The 16520-nt window shown below is 40.2% G+C and overlaps 1 protein-coding gene across 1 annotated transcript in view; it reads right to left on the reverse strand.

The window, feature by feature from the left end:
* Window positions 1–16520, reverse strand: part of TTN (titin) — a 285564-nt gene that overhangs the window by 14206 nt on the left and 254838 nt on the right. Inside the window, exons 284-307 of the mRNA XM_083403724.1 lie at window positions 15893–16189; window positions 14994–15581; window positions 14607–14909; window positions 14182–14478; window positions 13642–13929; window positions 13241–13540; window positions 12834–13136; window positions 12380–12685; window positions 10506–12272; window positions 10111–10407; window positions 8738–9025; window positions 8336–8635; window positions 6180–8246; window positions 5762–6064; window positions 5367–5672; window positions 4975–5265; window positions 4556–4855; window positions 4127–4432; window positions 2688–2993; window positions 2297–2578; window positions 1491–2084; window positions 1093–1380; window positions 672–971; window positions 150–452 (exon numbers count right to left, since the gene is read on the reverse strand). Coding sequence (XP_083259850.1) covers window positions 150–452; window positions 672–971; window positions 1093–1380; window positions 1491–2084; window positions 2297–2578; window positions 2688–2993; window positions 4127–4432; window positions 4556–4855; window positions 4975–5265; window positions 5367–5672; window positions 5762–6064; window positions 6180–8246; window positions 8336–8635; window positions 8738–9025; window positions 10111–10407; window positions 10506–12272; window positions 12380–12685; window positions 12834–13136; window positions 13241–13540; window positions 13642–13929; window positions 14182–14478; window positions 14607–14909; window positions 14994–15581; window positions 15893–16189 — 10980 coding nt within the window. The remainder of the gene's footprint in view (window positions 1–149; window positions 453–671; window positions 972–1092; window positions 1381–1490; window positions 2085–2296; window positions 2579–2687; window positions 2994–4126; window positions 4433–4555; window positions 4856–4974; window positions 5266–5366; window positions 5673–5761; window positions 6065–6179; window positions 8247–8335; window positions 8636–8737; window positions 9026–10110; window positions 10408–10505; window positions 12273–12379; window positions 12686–12833; window positions 13137–13240; window positions 13541–13641; window positions 13930–14181; window positions 14479–14606; window positions 14910–14993; window positions 15582–15892; window positions 16190–16520) is intronic.

Consider the following 16520-nt stretch of genomic DNA (forward strand, 5'->3'; position numbering starts at 1 on the left):
GAAATACATCATTAGAGCGTGTTAGCTATATTAAAGGTATAGTTTTCATGTTTAAAAGGCAGTCCAAAATATTAGTATCAACTATTTTGCAAATAAAATGACTGAACAGAAGTCACTAGTATACGTTATGAATTTTGCAAATTATTTACCAATTGGATCTCTAGCAACTGCAGGCTTGGAAATTCGGCTTGGTTTGCCAGCACCCCTAGCATTGATAGCTGTGACACGATGTTCATACTCCAGTCCTTCAATCAACCCAGTGGAACGATAGCGTGTCATAGTGACTGCAACTTTGTTTACACGGACCCATCTCTCTGATTTAACTTCTTTGCGTTCCACAATATAACCAGTGATCTGTGAACCACCATCTTCTTCTGGTGGATACCAAGTAAGTGTCATTCCATCACGGGAGATATCAAACACTTCTGGGGTACCAGGAAGACCAGGAAGACCTACAAAAAATAGATTTTTAAAATGAGATGAAAATTCCATTTACAATCATATTTTGGTCTGAATAAGCAGGGTATTGTAGACTAGTTCTTTCATTCTTATTTCAGGAAAATGAAAATAGAATGTACATAGTATCAAGACTTGTTTCTTCTATATGTGTCCATGTAAACTGATCTGGATTTTTTAAATGCAGAGGACTAGAAAAAAGAATATTTACTTACTAATTCTGCTCTTGCATTCTACAATTTCAGACTGCAAGTATGATCCAATTCCAAAGCGGTTTGTGGCAGCCACACGGAACACATATTCAGCACCCTCAGTAAGTTTAGAAAACTTATATGTTGGCCGGGTTACAGATTCAGACACTGGTAACCATCCTGGACGATGTGCATCTCGTTGCTCCACCACATATCCACTTAGTGCTGCGCCCCCATCCATCTCAGGTGGTTCCCATGAAATGGTTACAAAAGTTGAATCAATTTCAACAATTTTAATAGGTCCAGTAGGTGGTCCAGGTTTGTCTGTGAAAATGAAATAAATGAGATATAAACAAAGAAATAGTTAAGCAAGGAAATACTTGAATTTGGGGAAATTATGCAAGAAAAAATTATGGACAATTATATTTTCAAAGCAAATTCTTACCCAGAATAATAACTTTTATTCTTTCAGTAGCTGTTCCAGTTGTGTTCTTCAGCTCAAGTGTGTACTCTCCAGTGTCATGTATTGTGGTTTCACGTATGGTTAATTTAGCTACCTTAGCAACTGTTTCAACTTTGACCCGGTCTGATTCTCGTAGTTTAGAGCCAGCAAAGAACCAAGAAACAGCTGGAGGTGGTCGTCCAGAAATTGGGATAGCTAGCTCTATAGGTCTGCCAGCTGGTACATGAATGGTCTTTTGAGGTATTCCAGCAAGGTCAATTGCAGGTAGAACTAAAATAATAATAACAGTAAACCCAACATTATTAATATTTGTTAAACCATGTCTCAGCACTTTGAATAATGTTCCATTCCCCCCCCCCCATTGTAATTATGACTCTTACCTTTTTGTTCTTGTACTGTTACTGCTGTGACTATCTCTCTTGGTTCAGACACACCCTTTTGATTTTGCGCTCTTACTCTGAACAGGTACTGTTCACCTTCATTTAATGAAATTATTGTGTGCTCAAGGACCGTAGGTTTCAGTGTTACAACTTTCATCCACCTTTCTGTTCCAGCTTTACTGGCCTCAATTACATAGCCAGTTAATCTGCTGCCACCATCATGCTGTGGTTTTTCCCATGCAAGCGATACAGTAGATTTAGTTATATCAACCACCTCCAGTTTCTGAGGCGCACTCGGAACTTCTGACACCAGCACGGCATCTGCTGTCTCACAGGGTTCACCAATGCCGTAGATATTTTCTGGCAGTACTCGGAAGTAGTATAGTGCTCCTTCAATGAGCCCGGAAATTCTGTAAAAGGTTTTGTTGCATTTGGTAGTTACTGTCTTGAATGCTCGCATGGCAGCCTCCCGTTTCTCTATTATATAGTTGTTGACTGGAGCTCCTCCATCAATAGTTGGAATATCCCAAGTAATTGTCACAGACTCTTTTGTAACCTCTTTAACTTTCACTGCTCCTGGTGGTCCAGGGGTATCTGTGGAACAAACGGCAAAATAGACCTTTGTCATATTTTATCTGCGTTACACTTTGTATAGTATTTTTTCTGCATAAGCAAATTAAAGTTGGAGACTACCGTTATTCTGCAAACTAAATCCCTCTTAAAAAAAAAAAAGCAAATATCTTTGAATTTGTGATGGAATGGGCAAAGGTATTGCTGTAACAATAAGCAACAGTATTTGCACTTACCATAGACTTTAACCATAATTGTGGCAGATTTCTTTCCTGATTGATTTTCAGCCTCAAGGACGTATTTTCCAGCATCGTACCGGTTCACTTTATCCACAACCAACAGTGTGTAGCTGTCTGTGGTGTCAATGATACCTCGACTTGCTAGGTCAACACCCTTCTTGCTCCATGTAACCATTGGTGTTGGTCTGCCAGATACTGACACCATTAGACGTAAAGAGCCACCTGCTCTAACCGTGATAGTCTTCTTGAGGTCTTCAGCAAGCTCAAGTTCTGGTATTTCTAAAGGTAGGGATAGAAATAAAAGATTAGGTTGCATTTGAATATTTCTGAACAAATTTTCAATCTGTAAGTTTGCAAATATTTTATAAAGACTCAATCTTGACATTACCTAGCCTTTCCACAGGTTCTATTTCAGCAGGGGTCTCACTGTATTCACTCATACCGTTTACATTTGTGGCAGCCACTCTAAAGCGGTACTTCTGGCTTATTTTCAGACCAGTCACAGTGAATTCGGTGTTTCTTATGGTGGCAGTGCTATGGGCCCGATACCATTGTTCAGTTCCTTCTTCTTTCATTTCAAGGACATAGCCTAATAAATCAACGCCACCGTCATACATGGGCTTTGTCCAAGCCAAGCTTATGCTAGTTCTAGTAGTGTCCACAACTCTTGGTGGGGAAGGTGGAGCAGGAGTATCTTTGGAAAAGAAAAGAAAAATACATACTTCATGTTACTACAGTGGATCCTTAAAACCTGAATGAATAATCATTTAAACACTTCTGTAGCAGCTATGATTATATATTTTAAACTGCTCCTATACTTGGATCGGGATATAATTTTAACACTGGCTATCTGTTTCAGTACAGCCTGCTCCCAAGGAGTAGATGCATTTAAGGTGCTGCTGTTTCTTTAGCTTGTGGTATGCAAGAAAGTGATACAATAGAATAATAGGGCTTAGAAGGTTCAGGAGTACACGAAACACTTTGGAGTGGAATGCCCTCCCATCAGATGTCAAAGAACTAAACAACTATAAGACATCTGAAGGTTTAGGGAAGTTTTTAATGACTGGTGTTTTAATGTATTTTTAACCTTCTGTTGGAAGCCACTCAGAGCTGCTGGGAAAACCCAGCCAGATGGGCGGGGTAGAAATAATAAATTTATTATTATTATTATTATTATTATTATTATTATTATTATTATTAGAAGGAACTTTCACATGTTATCTCCTTGCTCTCACTCTTGTAGCTTGTTCCTTAAAATTCAGCCCTCGTCTTCCTTGCTGCAGACAAAGTTGCATATGTTTAGGCTGTTCAAGGGCAGGTTGACAGGAGATATGATAGCCATTTTCAAATATCTAAAGGACTGTCACTGGGAAGATGGAGCAAGCTCATTCTCTCCTACTCTGGAGGCTAGGAACCAAACCAAATGGAATAATTTGTCCTGACTAAACATCAGCAAGAACTTTCTGATGGTAAGAGCTGTTCAGTAGTAGAACAGACTCCCTTGGGAGGTGGTGGACTCTCTTTAACTGCAGGTTTTCAGGCAGAGGTTGGATGGCCAACGTTCATGTATGCTTTAGTTGAGATTCCTGCATTGGAGGTTGATGGACTAGATGACCCTTGGGGTCACTTCCAACTATACAGTTCTGTGATTCTATCATTCTAAGGCATCCATCCATCCTAAAAATGGCTTAAAAATAAATAAGTATATCCTCTTTGGAGCTGTGGTGAATGGTCCAAACAGCACCACTGGACCTCCTAGATTCAAGGCCTATGCAGTCTTCATATTGTTTAATCTACATATTAATGAATATAAATGAATGAACTTACATGATGGGTCTTTGCACAAAACGTACTGCGAAGCATCGCTAGGCTCGCTGTTGCCAGCAGCATTTACCGCAGTGACACGGAACTGATATTCGCTGCCTTCCATTAGACCAGTAATTTTCAGTCTTGTGTCATAAATGATGTAGTCTTTGTTAACGCGGGTCCAGCGTAGACTTTTCTTTTCTCGTTTGTCTACAAGATAGGTGCTGATCTCGTTACCCCCATCCGACTCTGGCTTCAGCCACTGAATAATGACGTGCTCTTTGCCAGCACCCACTGATTCAGGAACACCAGGTGGTGATGGGATAGCTGTAAATATTTATTAAAGGCAGGAAAAAAAATTAGGTATTTCATATTTATTGTGTGTAACACAACTTACTTTGTGCCTCCCCCCAAAGGGGAAAGACTTCACAAGGCTAGAGAAGTACTTACTGAATGAATTTCTAGCAACAATGGGTTCTGTTTCAAGTGGAACACCTGGTCCATATTTGTTGACAGCTCTTACACGGAATATATATTCATTATTCTTTATAAGTCTGGTTACTACACATGACAGTGTTGGACATTCGGGTTCAACAATAACCCAGTTCAGTCTGCTTGTCTCACGTCTCTCTACAATGTAATGAGTAATTTCTGCCCCTCCATCTTCTTGAGGCATCCGCCAAGCCAAGGTACACTTCTCTTCTGTAACTCTGCTTATGGTGATTTTGCCAGCACATGGACCAGGCGAATCTATTGACAAAGAGTAAAAGGATAATTACTGCAATGAAAGAAATTCTTTAATCTCAAAATGAAACTTTAAAGGAAAGAAGTTAAATAGCCACAGAAAACTAGAATTATTAAATACTCACCAAGCACTTTGACAAGGACAGCAACTTGCTTTGTTCCACTGGCATTTTTAACAGTTAACGTGTATTTTCCAGTATCACTTCGGTCACAGAACTTGATGATTGCAACAGCATGCTTGCTTGTGTATTGCAAAGCGACCTTTTCGCTTGGGTCCAGTTCTCTGTCACCTTTAGACCAAAATACTTTGGGTTCTGGTTTTCCTCCAATCGATGCCTCAAGAACCAGGTCAGATCCAGCCCTAACTGTTACAACGTCTCCTTGCAATTTGGCATCCAGTTCAGCTTTAGGTGGTGCTATGTAAAAAAAAAAGCAAAAGAAATAAATGTGTATTTTGATCTCTTAAAATATGGACAATTCATGACCTAATTTTAAAACCCACGTGAAAATCTCTTACAGTATTCATCTTTACAGGCAACAGGGCCAGTAGATTCAGAACCCTTGCTAATTACACCAGCAGCATTCTTTGCCAAAACACGGAATTCGTATTCCTCTCCTTCACTAAGAGCTGTCACGGTAAAGGAGTTTTCAGAGACAATGGTATAGTTGCATTTCAGCCAGCGTCCATCTCCAGCTTCATTGTATGGTTTGCGTTCTACAATATAGCCAACAATTTTGCTTCCACCATCATAAAGTGGGGGAGACCAGGTTAATGACACTGAAGACCTTGTTACATCTGTGACTTCTGGCCTGCCCGGTGGATCTGTAAGAGAACATAATGCAAAAATATCACTCCATTGTTCCTTTAAATAGTCATAGGACACACACTTTCTCTCTACCAGTTATACTTACCAACAGGATTTTGGGCCAAGACAGACCTTGAAGCTTCGCTGGCTTTGCTCAGCCCAGCAGCGTTTAATGCATATATTCTGAATTGATACTCCAGGCCTTCCACGAGCCCTGTAACTTTGTAGTTACATTCAATACATGGAGATTTGTTTTCCTTCACCCAAAGAATTGTGTTGCGTTCTTTCTTCTCAATCCAGTATCCAACAACTTTGCTGCCGCCATCATGATACGGTTCTTCCCACCGAATGGACATGGCATTGGCAGAAACAAAATAGACTTCGGGTCTAGTGGGTGGGCTTGGTGGGACTGATGAAAGAAAATAGAGGGAAATACTGTTTAAAACTGCTGCGTGTGTTTGTTTTTTTAAAAAAACGAAATAGGAATTAATTTATGCATATCTGTTAAAACAATTATTACTTACCAAATGGATGCTCAGCCACTATTGGTACTGATTCCACTGGCTTGCTGACACCAAATCTGTTCTCTGAGCTTACACGGAAAGTGTATTCCATATATTTAGTGAGGTGAGTTACTTTGATCTGTGTACGTTTGACGCTGGAATTTACCAGTTGCCATGCTGTTGTACCAGATTCACGTTTTTCAACAATATAGTTTGTAATACCAGTGCCACCATCATCTTCAGGCTCCTTCCATGACAACACACAGGATTCGGCTGTCACAGATGATACTTCTATGGGGCGTGTAACTGGACCAGGTCTTCCAATAACAACAACTGTGACAGTGAAAGTTTTCACGCCAGCTGTGTTCTCGAGTGTCAAATAATATTTACCAGAGTCACCTCTCATGCTCTCCTTAACAGTCAGTGTGGTTCTTTCCTTTGTTGTCTTTATAGTCACTCTGTCTGTTTCCTTGAGTCTCATTTCTTCAAGTTTCCATGTTACCTTTGGAACAGGACGTCCACTAATTGGTATGTCAATAGTGAAAGAGCTACCAGCTTTGCAAGTTATAAGTTGTTTAGTTATTCCACTGAGATCTGCAGTTGGCTCAATCTGTGGCTCTTTAATAATAACAGAAGAAAAGGCTTCTCTTGGTTGACTGTAGCCAGCATTATTCCTTGCTTTGACACGGAACTCATATTCGTTGTTCTCTATAAGACCTTCAACTGTAAAAGTCAGCTGTTTGGTTTGACCAGCTTCAAGCCAATAGTCAGATCCCTTTTGTTTCATCTCTAGGAGGTATCCAGTGATGCGACTACCACCATCATGATCAGGTTTCAGCCAAGCTAGTATTGCAGATGACTTGGTAGTATCAACAATATCTAATCTCTTAGGTGGAGCAGGCTCTTCTGTGGCTACAACTGGCTCCGTTAATTCACAAGGTTCACCTACTCCATATTCATTTTCTGCTGAAACACGGTAAAAATAGGGCACACCTTCTGCAAGATCTGTGACCTTAGCAATTTGACGAGTACATTTTTCATTGACAACCTGCCAGCTGCGACGGCTTGCTTCTCGCTTCTCCACGACATAATGATGGATGCGAGCACCTCCATCCAAAATAGGAGCATCCCACATTAAAGTGATAGAGCCTCTGGTCACATCCTTAAATGTAATGGGGCCTGGTGGCCCTGGAGTGTCTAGTACTTTAACAGTGAAAGCAACAGATTTCTTACCACTGTTGTTTTCTACAGTCAATATGTATTTGCCAGCATCTGTTCTGTTACAGTTCTCCACAGTTAATGTACTGAATGAGTCTGTTGTATGTATGTCAGCACGCAGGCTAAGAGATGAATCTGCTTTGGACCATACAGCAGTAGGAACAGGTCTGCCCTTGAAGGCAATAAACAGACGGATAGTTGCACCTGCTCTGACAATATGTGTCTGCTTGAAGCTAGCATCAATATCAAGTTCTGGTGAAGACAGTCTATCTATTGTTTGCACCGAAGCAGAAACTTCACAGCTTTCTCCTTTGCCTGCACCATTTACAGCACTGACTCGGAATTTGTAGTTTTCGTTTGGTTCTAGATCAACCACAGTGTACTTGGTAGCAATGCAAGTCTCAGCATTGACTTTATGCCATTCTCCTAAATCTGCTTTGCACATTTCGATGATGTAGCCAATTATTTCCAGGCCTCCATCGAAAACAGGCCTGGTCCATTCCAAGCTGACACTTGTCTTCGATGTGTCGGTCACTTTGACAACAGTAGGAGCACTTGGTGGATGAACTGCCTCTCTGCATTTAATCAGCCTTGAGACACCACTTGGCGGCCCAACTCCTGCATTATTTTCCGCCATGACATGGAACTCATATTCATTGCCTTCGGTTAGGCCTGTGACTCTGAACCGTGTCTCAGAAATGGGCCTCTTGCTGGACACTTTAACCCAGAGAATACTTTTCTTTTCTCTTCTCTCCAAGATATATTGGTTAATGTCACTTCCGCCATCTGATGCTGGCCTTGTCCATGTAAGTGTAATGCTGTTTCCTGTTACGTTGCTTGGTTCTGGAGTGCCAGGAGCCTCGGGGACAGCTGTAAAATAAAAGAAGCCAATCAGATAACATCCTCAACAAGGTTGCCAACGCTGTAATTTAAGATTTCTCAATTTAATGTAAACTTACTATAATGTGCCTGTGCTACGACTGGATCAGATTCCAGTGGCCTGCCGACACCAAACTTGTTGGCTGCTGAGATACGGAACTGGTATTCATTGCCCTTTATTAATTTGTGTGCTGTGTAGCTGCATGTTTCGCAGTGGTCTTCAATCAATGCCCAGGATACTCGGCTGGTCTCACGCTTTTCAATCACGTAATGAGTAATGGCTGCACAGCCATCATTAGCAGGAGCCTCCCACCATAATGACGCCTTCTCTTCAGTAACATTGGTGAATCGTATTGGCCCACCGACTTTTCCTGGGGTATCTGTAACAGTCAATTATCAGTTATTTTTATCTGTTCTTATTTTAATATAGAATGAACAGAATGCTAAATAAAAGTTGCTCCATTTCATATAAGGAAAGTTACCGTGCACTCTTATGGTTATGTCTGCCTGTCTGGTGCCTGATGCATTCTTGGCTTCTATTCTGTATACTCCACGATGTTCCCGGGAAGCATCTCTAACAAACAAGGTGCTATAGCCAATTGCATTGTTTATTTCCATATTCAGCCTCTTGTCAATCTCTTGTCCATCTTTATACCACATCACCTGAGGAACTGGCCGGCCTGTGATGAAAACTTTAAACCTTATGCTTTCCCCAGCTTTCACTGTAAGACCTTCGAAATGTTCGGCACCGAACTCAATATTTGGCGCAACTAAAGAATAAAAAGAATTAAAATAATGTTTACTTAATGGTCAGCAATGTATTTTCTTACAAAACAATATAAAGAGCTATACTAATTATTTTATGTCAGAGTGTCACTTAATATTAAATACAAAACTATCAGTATTTATAAGCCAGTCTTCCGCATAATATCAGTTTGTGGTTGTTTTTTTAAATTGAGTCACTCAGTTCATGCTTATGATCTTTTGCAGCAGGGATGAGGAAGCCCAAGCTTTCCAGTTAGCCCTCAGGATTCTCCCTAGTCAGTCATCCCCACTCTCCTCAAGTCATAACCCTCTCTGAGGCAGCTTCACACATTCCTCAAGTGCAGGCTTCCTCAACCTCGGCCCTCCAGATATTTTTGGCCTACAACTCCCATGATCCCTAGCTAGCAGGATCAGTGATCAGGGATGATGGGAATTGTAGTCTCAAAACATCTGGAGGGCTGAGGATGAGGAAGTCTGCTCAAGTGCTTTTGCATGACTGGAATGTGTCTCTGAAGAGTGATAATACCCCTTGCTTGGCTACATCAAGGATTGATTGATTGATTGATTAACTAATTTGTACATCACTTACTATATTAAAAATAGCTCAAAATGCTGTACAGAAAACTGAAGCAAAAACAGACAACTTAAACAAAATATTACAAAAATACACAGCTGTATATGAAAATGTTACATTAATACAAAGATACACACACACACAGTCATTTTCCTTCTGAGAGACATAAGAGAGGGAGAGAGAAAAAAGTATAAGCCTCTTATTTTTGCATGTCTGGAATGTAGCCTACTGAACAAAAGTAAGAGCCACATCCACTGCTCTGTCCATTTTTGCCTCTGCCCTCCACACCAAGCATGTGTCCCCATGAAGATTATCAATGAGGATGGAAAAGGTTGCCTACTCCTGATTTACAGTGTTAGTAGCAATGGACAGTGTTAATCAGTTGCTTAGCAGATAGTGAGATAGTCACCAGAATTCAAAGTCATTCAGTAAAACAGCCATTGGCTGTAAATAAAGTGCTGTGGCCCATAAACTTTAGGAGAGCTTACACGTAACATGCTTATAAATAAGGCTTACCGGCTTCATCTCTGGTCATGATATAGCCCGAAGACTGAGAAGGAGGGCTGATAGTTCCAACAGCGTTTCTTGCAAGTATTCTGAATTCATACCGATCGCCGGGGCTAAGTCCTGTAGCTGTATACTGGCATTCGCTGACATCAATAAAATTGCATCTGACCCAGCGATCACCACTTCCTTGACGTTTCTCAATACTGTAGCCCACAATCTTGCTGCCTCCATCACGCAGAGGTGCTGTCCATTTCAGAGTAATAGTCTCCCTAGTCACATCAATGTAATCAGGAGTGCCAGGTGGATCTGAAAGAAACACAGGTGCATTAATAGTAATATAAATCAGCATAAATTCCAACAGCGTGTTGAGACAGGTGCATTGTATTCAGTGATCAGTCACTTACCTACTGGGGAAACGGCCAAGGCAAATTTGCTTGGGTCACTAGCAGAGCTTAATCCAGCAGAGTTTTCTGCATATACACGGAACTGGTAATCCAAACCATCCATTAATCCAGTAATTCTGTATTCTCTATTAGATATTGGTGACAAATTGACTTTCTGCCACAATATGCTATTTCGTTCTTTCTTTTCAACATGGTATCCAGTAATTTCTGCTCCTCCGTCATAGACTGGAGCATCCCAAGATATGGTCATTCCATCAGCTGTCACATTGTAAACAACAGGCTTCCCTGGTGAACCTGGTGGTTTGAACTGGTGTTTTGCTATGACCTCAATGGAGTTTAGTGGTGGGCTCACTCCATATCTGTTTTCTGCGCGGACTCTGAACTGATACTCTGCATCTTTAACAAGGTTGGGAACTTTGAAGGTTGTCCTTGACACGCTAGAACAGATCATTTTCCAGTTGGTCTGTGAGGTTTCACGTTTCTCAACGCTGTAGCCGGTGATTTCTCCTCCCCCATCATCTTCAGGAACACCCCATGAAAGAACCATACTATCTGCTCTGATTTCATCTAGTTTAATGGGTCCCTTGGGCTTAGATGGTGGGCCAAGTGTTATAACTGTGATTGGGAATGACTTCCTGTGAACACCATTATCAAGAATTAAGGTGTATTTGCCACCATTTTCTTTTTTCACATTCTTAATGTTTAAAGTTATTTTGTTTTCAGTTTTCTTGAAGCGAACCTGTTCACTTTCTTTAAGAGGAATGTTGTCTTTCAGCCAGCTCATAGTTGGCTTGGGCTTTCCCTTATATGGTAATTCAACATGTACATTATAACCTATTCTCACTGTTACTTGTCCTCCAGGTATATCAGAAAGGTCTGCTTCAGGTGTTATTACATACTCTTTCACAGTAATGGGTCCAATTACAGAAAAATCACTTCTTCCTTTTTCATTCTTTGCAGAAACTCTGAACTCCATAACAGAAAGCTCCTTAAGTTTTTCAACTTCAAATTCGCATGCTTTGCATGCCCCTGCATATGACCATTCATGTTCATCCTTCAGTTTCTTCTCAATAACGTAATCAGTTATGATACTACCACCATCAAATTCAGGTTTGCTCCACTGTAAAGTGACAGACGTCTTTGTTGAATCTTTCATGGCCAGATCCCGTACAGGTCCAGGGACTTCAGCTGCTTTCACTGGTTCTGAAGTTTCACATGGTTCACCCAATCCATTTTCATTTTCTGCAAGAACACGGAAGAAGTATGGGATCTTCTCTGACAAGTCAGTTATCTTAAATGATGTATTAGAGCACTTGGCTGTAACAGAGGACCATGCTCTCTTTGTGGCATCTCTTTTGTCAATGACATAATTTGTTACTTCAGAACCACCATTGATGAGTGGCGGGTCCCATACCAATGTCACAGTTCCACGAGAAACATGTTTCAGATGCAGTCTCTGGCATGCAGATGGAGTGTCAAGGACTTTAACGTTCACAAATGAAGTTTTGGGTTTTCCAACTCCATTCTCAATAGTGAGGACATATTTTCCTGTGTCATTGCGAGTGACTTGAGGAATACTAAGGAGTGTGGACGATTCTGTGTTCTGAATGCTGTATCTTTCATCAACACCTAGATTTTTGTCACCCTTTCTCCATGTGACAGTTGGAGGTGGTCTTCCTTTGAATGGAATCATTATCTGTACATCTTCACCTGCTTTAGCCACAATGGAGGTTCTGAGAGCAACATCTAGATCAATCTGTGCCTCCTCTGCAAAAAATAAAATAATAATAAAATTAAGTTAAAAGAAAAATAATTCGTATTTGGGGGAAAGATGAAAATACTGAATATTAAATATAATAATAGAATTTACATACCAAGTATGTCTTTAGCTTGTACAGCTTCTGTCATTTCAATGGGTTCACCTTGTCCAGCATAATTTATAGCAGCTACACGGAAGTAGTAATTGATTCCTGGCTGAAGGTGAGAAACAACATACTCTGTGGTCCGCACTTCTCCTCTTGCACTGACCAGAGTCCATTCTTCTTCTTCCCCTTCTCTCTTTTCAATAGCATAGCTGGTAATTGCACTTCCTCCATCATAGGCTGGTTTAGTCCAGCTGAGTGTGACAGATGTCTTTGTAGTATCCACAACTTTTAGCTTAAGAGGTGGCCCAGGTTTTTCTGCGAAATGCAAGTAACAAAAATGAGACTTGACAACCCTGACAACTAATAGCAATAACTTAGAGCAATATATGCCCTTACACAGTTTCAAGAATGTGTATAATTTGACCTTTGCATTTTTGCACAATCAAATGAAACGGTTTCTTACCTATAGGATCTTCAGCTTTGTAGAAGTCCGATGCATCAGAGAAGGGACCTTGCCCAGCTGCATTCACAGCAGAAACTCTGAACTGATATTCACTGTTTTCTGTTAGTCCCGTCACTTTCTGCCTGGTGTCACGAATGGTTTCTTTAGACACCTTGAACCAGCTTAGACTTTTCTTATCCCGTTTCTCAAGATAATATCCATTTATCTCGCTACCACCATCTACAGTTGGCCTGCTCCAGACTACGGTCATAGACTGTTTAGTTATCATGGAAGCCTCTGGTATACCAGGTTGTCCAGGTGTAACTGCATTTTTATTGAAACAAAAATAACATTAGGTCAATATAAACTAATAGGTAATCAGCTAGAGATAATAAAAAAGGTATTAATGGCCATCTGCTTTAACTTACCAAATGCATTTTTAGCTATGACAGTGTCAGATTCCAGTGGTTCACCAACACCAAATTTGTTTACGCCTCGTACACGGAATATATATTCATTTCCTTTTATGACTTTTGTGGTAGTGACAATGCATTCTTCAAGTTTTTCTGAAACCACAGACCATACCACACGGCTTGTCTCACGTTTCTCAACAATGTAATGTGTTACAGCAGCACCTCCATCATCTGCTGGCGGTTGCCACATAAGGGTAATCTTTTCTGCGGTGACAGTTTTGAAATGTATAGGTCCACCTGGCGGTCCTGGTTTATCTGTTTAATATGCAAGAAAAAAATATATTTTAAATAGGCAATAATGGACACAGCTAGTTGAATTGACAGAAGAAAACAATATGAAAATGCTCCAAACATACCAAGTATCTGTACCCTAATGGTGGCAGATGCAGAACCCATGGCATTCTTTAATTTCAGTTCGTAACTTCCACTGTTAATACGAGTTGCTTCTTTGATCAGTATAGCTGAAAATTCTGTGGTGTTTTCAATAGATACCTGGGCACTGGTATGTATTTCTTTACCATTGTGGAACCACTCAATTGTAGGCACGGGCTTTCCTGAGATGCCAAGTTTCAGTTTAATTGCTGTGTCTGCTTTGTATTTGACTACTTCTGTATATTCTGGGGGCACATCAATTTCAGGTGCACCTTAATGAAAAAGAAGCGGAATAGAAAATATATTAACATTTTTGAAATTCTCAGAAAGATTGATAACAAAGCAGCATTCAGTGCCAAATAATAATTTGCTAGTATCCTCTGATAATGAAAGGCAAGCTTGAAACTGTACTGTGCTGCCCAGCTAAGGCCCCTGAATTCAAATTAGAATTTCTATTAACAGTATTTACCTTAAACTCAAACATATAACTGGATATCAGTGGTTATGCGTTATTAATTTCTTACCATATGTATCCACGCATGTTATAGGGCCTAAAACATCAGATGGATTGCTAATTGAACCAGCAGCATTCTTAGCAAAAACACGGAATTCATATTGGGAGTTTTGAGTCAATCCTGATACAGTGAAATTAGTCTCAATGACATTGGTGAAGCTTGCTTTTGTCCATCTTCCATTTGGAAGATCACGTTTCTCAACAATATATCCAGTAATTTTGCTGCCACCATCAAAAGCTGGCTGTGTCCAAGAAAGATTGACAAATGTTTTGGAAATATCTTTGACACGAAGGGTTCTTGGCGGCTCTGCAGTAAGAAACAGCAACAACATTTGGAATTAATGTGTTCATTCAACAATGACTCACCAAATAAATATTTTCTATTAAATTCATTATTTGAAATATGATTCTTATCCTTTACTACAGACTACATACCACAGGCATCTATAGCAAGAACCGCATCAGATGGATGGCTTGCTTTTCCAATACCAGCTGCATTTTCTGCATACACTCTGAACTCATAAATGAGACCGGCGGTGATATTGGAGGCCTTGAAGTGAGTTGTGCGTATAATCATTTTGTTAGCTTTCTTCCATAAAATACTGTTCCTGTCCTTCATTTCCAAATGGTAGCCAATGACTGCACTGCCTCCATTGGAAACAGGTTCATGCCATCCAACAACGATGCTTTCTCTAGTCACGTTGGTGATCCATGGTGTGGAAGGTGGTCCAGGGGGTGCTAAATGAATATTAAGTACAGGTTAATAAATCATAAATACATGCCTGAAAAACTCAGAAAACGAGCAAACAAAAAGTCACTTACTGTAAGGAAGCTTAACAGTTATACATGCTGAGTCAATATGGTCACTTATGCCAAAGCGATTTTCTGCTTTAATACGGAATTGATATTCTTCTCCTGTTGTTAGTTTCGTGATCTTAATCATGTTTCTAGCAACAGTTGCAGACACTTCAGACCACACAGCAGTGCTTGTTTCTCTTTTCAGTACAATGTAGTTGGTAACTTGACTTCCGCCATCATAACGAGGTGGCTCCCACTTAAGGGTAAGACCTTGTTCAGTGATATCACTTACAACAACAGGACCAACTGGAGGGCCTGGTCTGTCTAGGACAACAATCTTAAGGAAAGATTTAGTAGTTCCACTGGAGTTGGAAGCTGTGATGTCATATCTACCAGAATCAGTAGCCACACTTTCTTTGAGATTAACGATGACACTTTCAGCTGTGGTTTCAGTGTTAAACCTCATCGTTGGTTTGAGAGGAATGCCGTCCCTGGATAAAGTCACCTTCGGCAATGGTCTTCCAGAAACTGGAATCTCTACCTTTAGGTTTGAACCTGCTCTTACATAAACGGTGTGGTTCGGGAAACCTTTCATGTCGACTTCAGGAGATTCTGAAAAAATACATTTGCAAAATGTTAAAAACAATGGTTTTCAAGTGCATTTTCATCTGAATTTGTATGAGCTCTATGCTAACTATTTATTATTTACTAATTAAAACTATTTTTATATCACCTTTCATGTAAACATCACAAGGCAGTATACACATACACATTAAAATTACATCAAAACTTAAAGAATAAGTAAAATACCAGTCAACTTTAGATCAAAATAGACATGTTATTATGATCTGTTTTTAGCAGATGCCAAATTGCCATCAGTGTCACCGAGGTGATTCCAAGAAGAATGCACCATTTCCACATACCTAGTTGTTCTTTAACTGTAACGGCATGAAGAAGCTCTTTGGGCTCACTTAGACCAGCTTGGTTTTCAGCAAATACTCTAAAGAAGTACTCTGCATTCTCCTTGAGACCCTGGACAATATGATGAGTTGTCTTGACTACAGCACATCTGACCCATTTCTGCTGCCCTTTCTCTAGGGCTTCAACAAGGTAGCCGACAACTCTGCTTCCTCCATCATGTTCTGGCTTTAGCCACACAAGAGATACACTATCTTTAGTAACGTTTGATACTCCCAGTTTTTCGGGTGGGCTTGGTTTTTCTGAAAAATAAAGAGAAGATGATCAAGAAATGAATAAATAGAAGATGAATCGAGAGCAAATGTGTCATATGCATTCCACTTAATTTTAATGTATTCAGCAAGCACATATTTTCCACAGGAAAGCTGTACATTTTAATAATACTAATAATAATTTATACCCCGCCCATCTGGCTGGGTTTCCGCAGCCACTCTGTGCGGCTGTGCGGCTCCCAATCGGATATTAAAAACACAACACAGCATTAAACATTAAAAACTTCCCTAACTAGGGAAGTTTTATCTTGCATGCCTATATTAAAATATTATTAGAGTTATTAGGTGTTTTCAAGACACC

This window comes from Podarcis tiliguerta, assembly GCF_965153285.1.
Source record: "Podarcis tiliguerta genome assembly, chromosome: 1".
Lineage (NCBI taxonomy): Eukaryota > Metazoa > Chordata > Lepidosauria > Squamata > Lacertidae > Podarcis > Podarcis tiliguerta.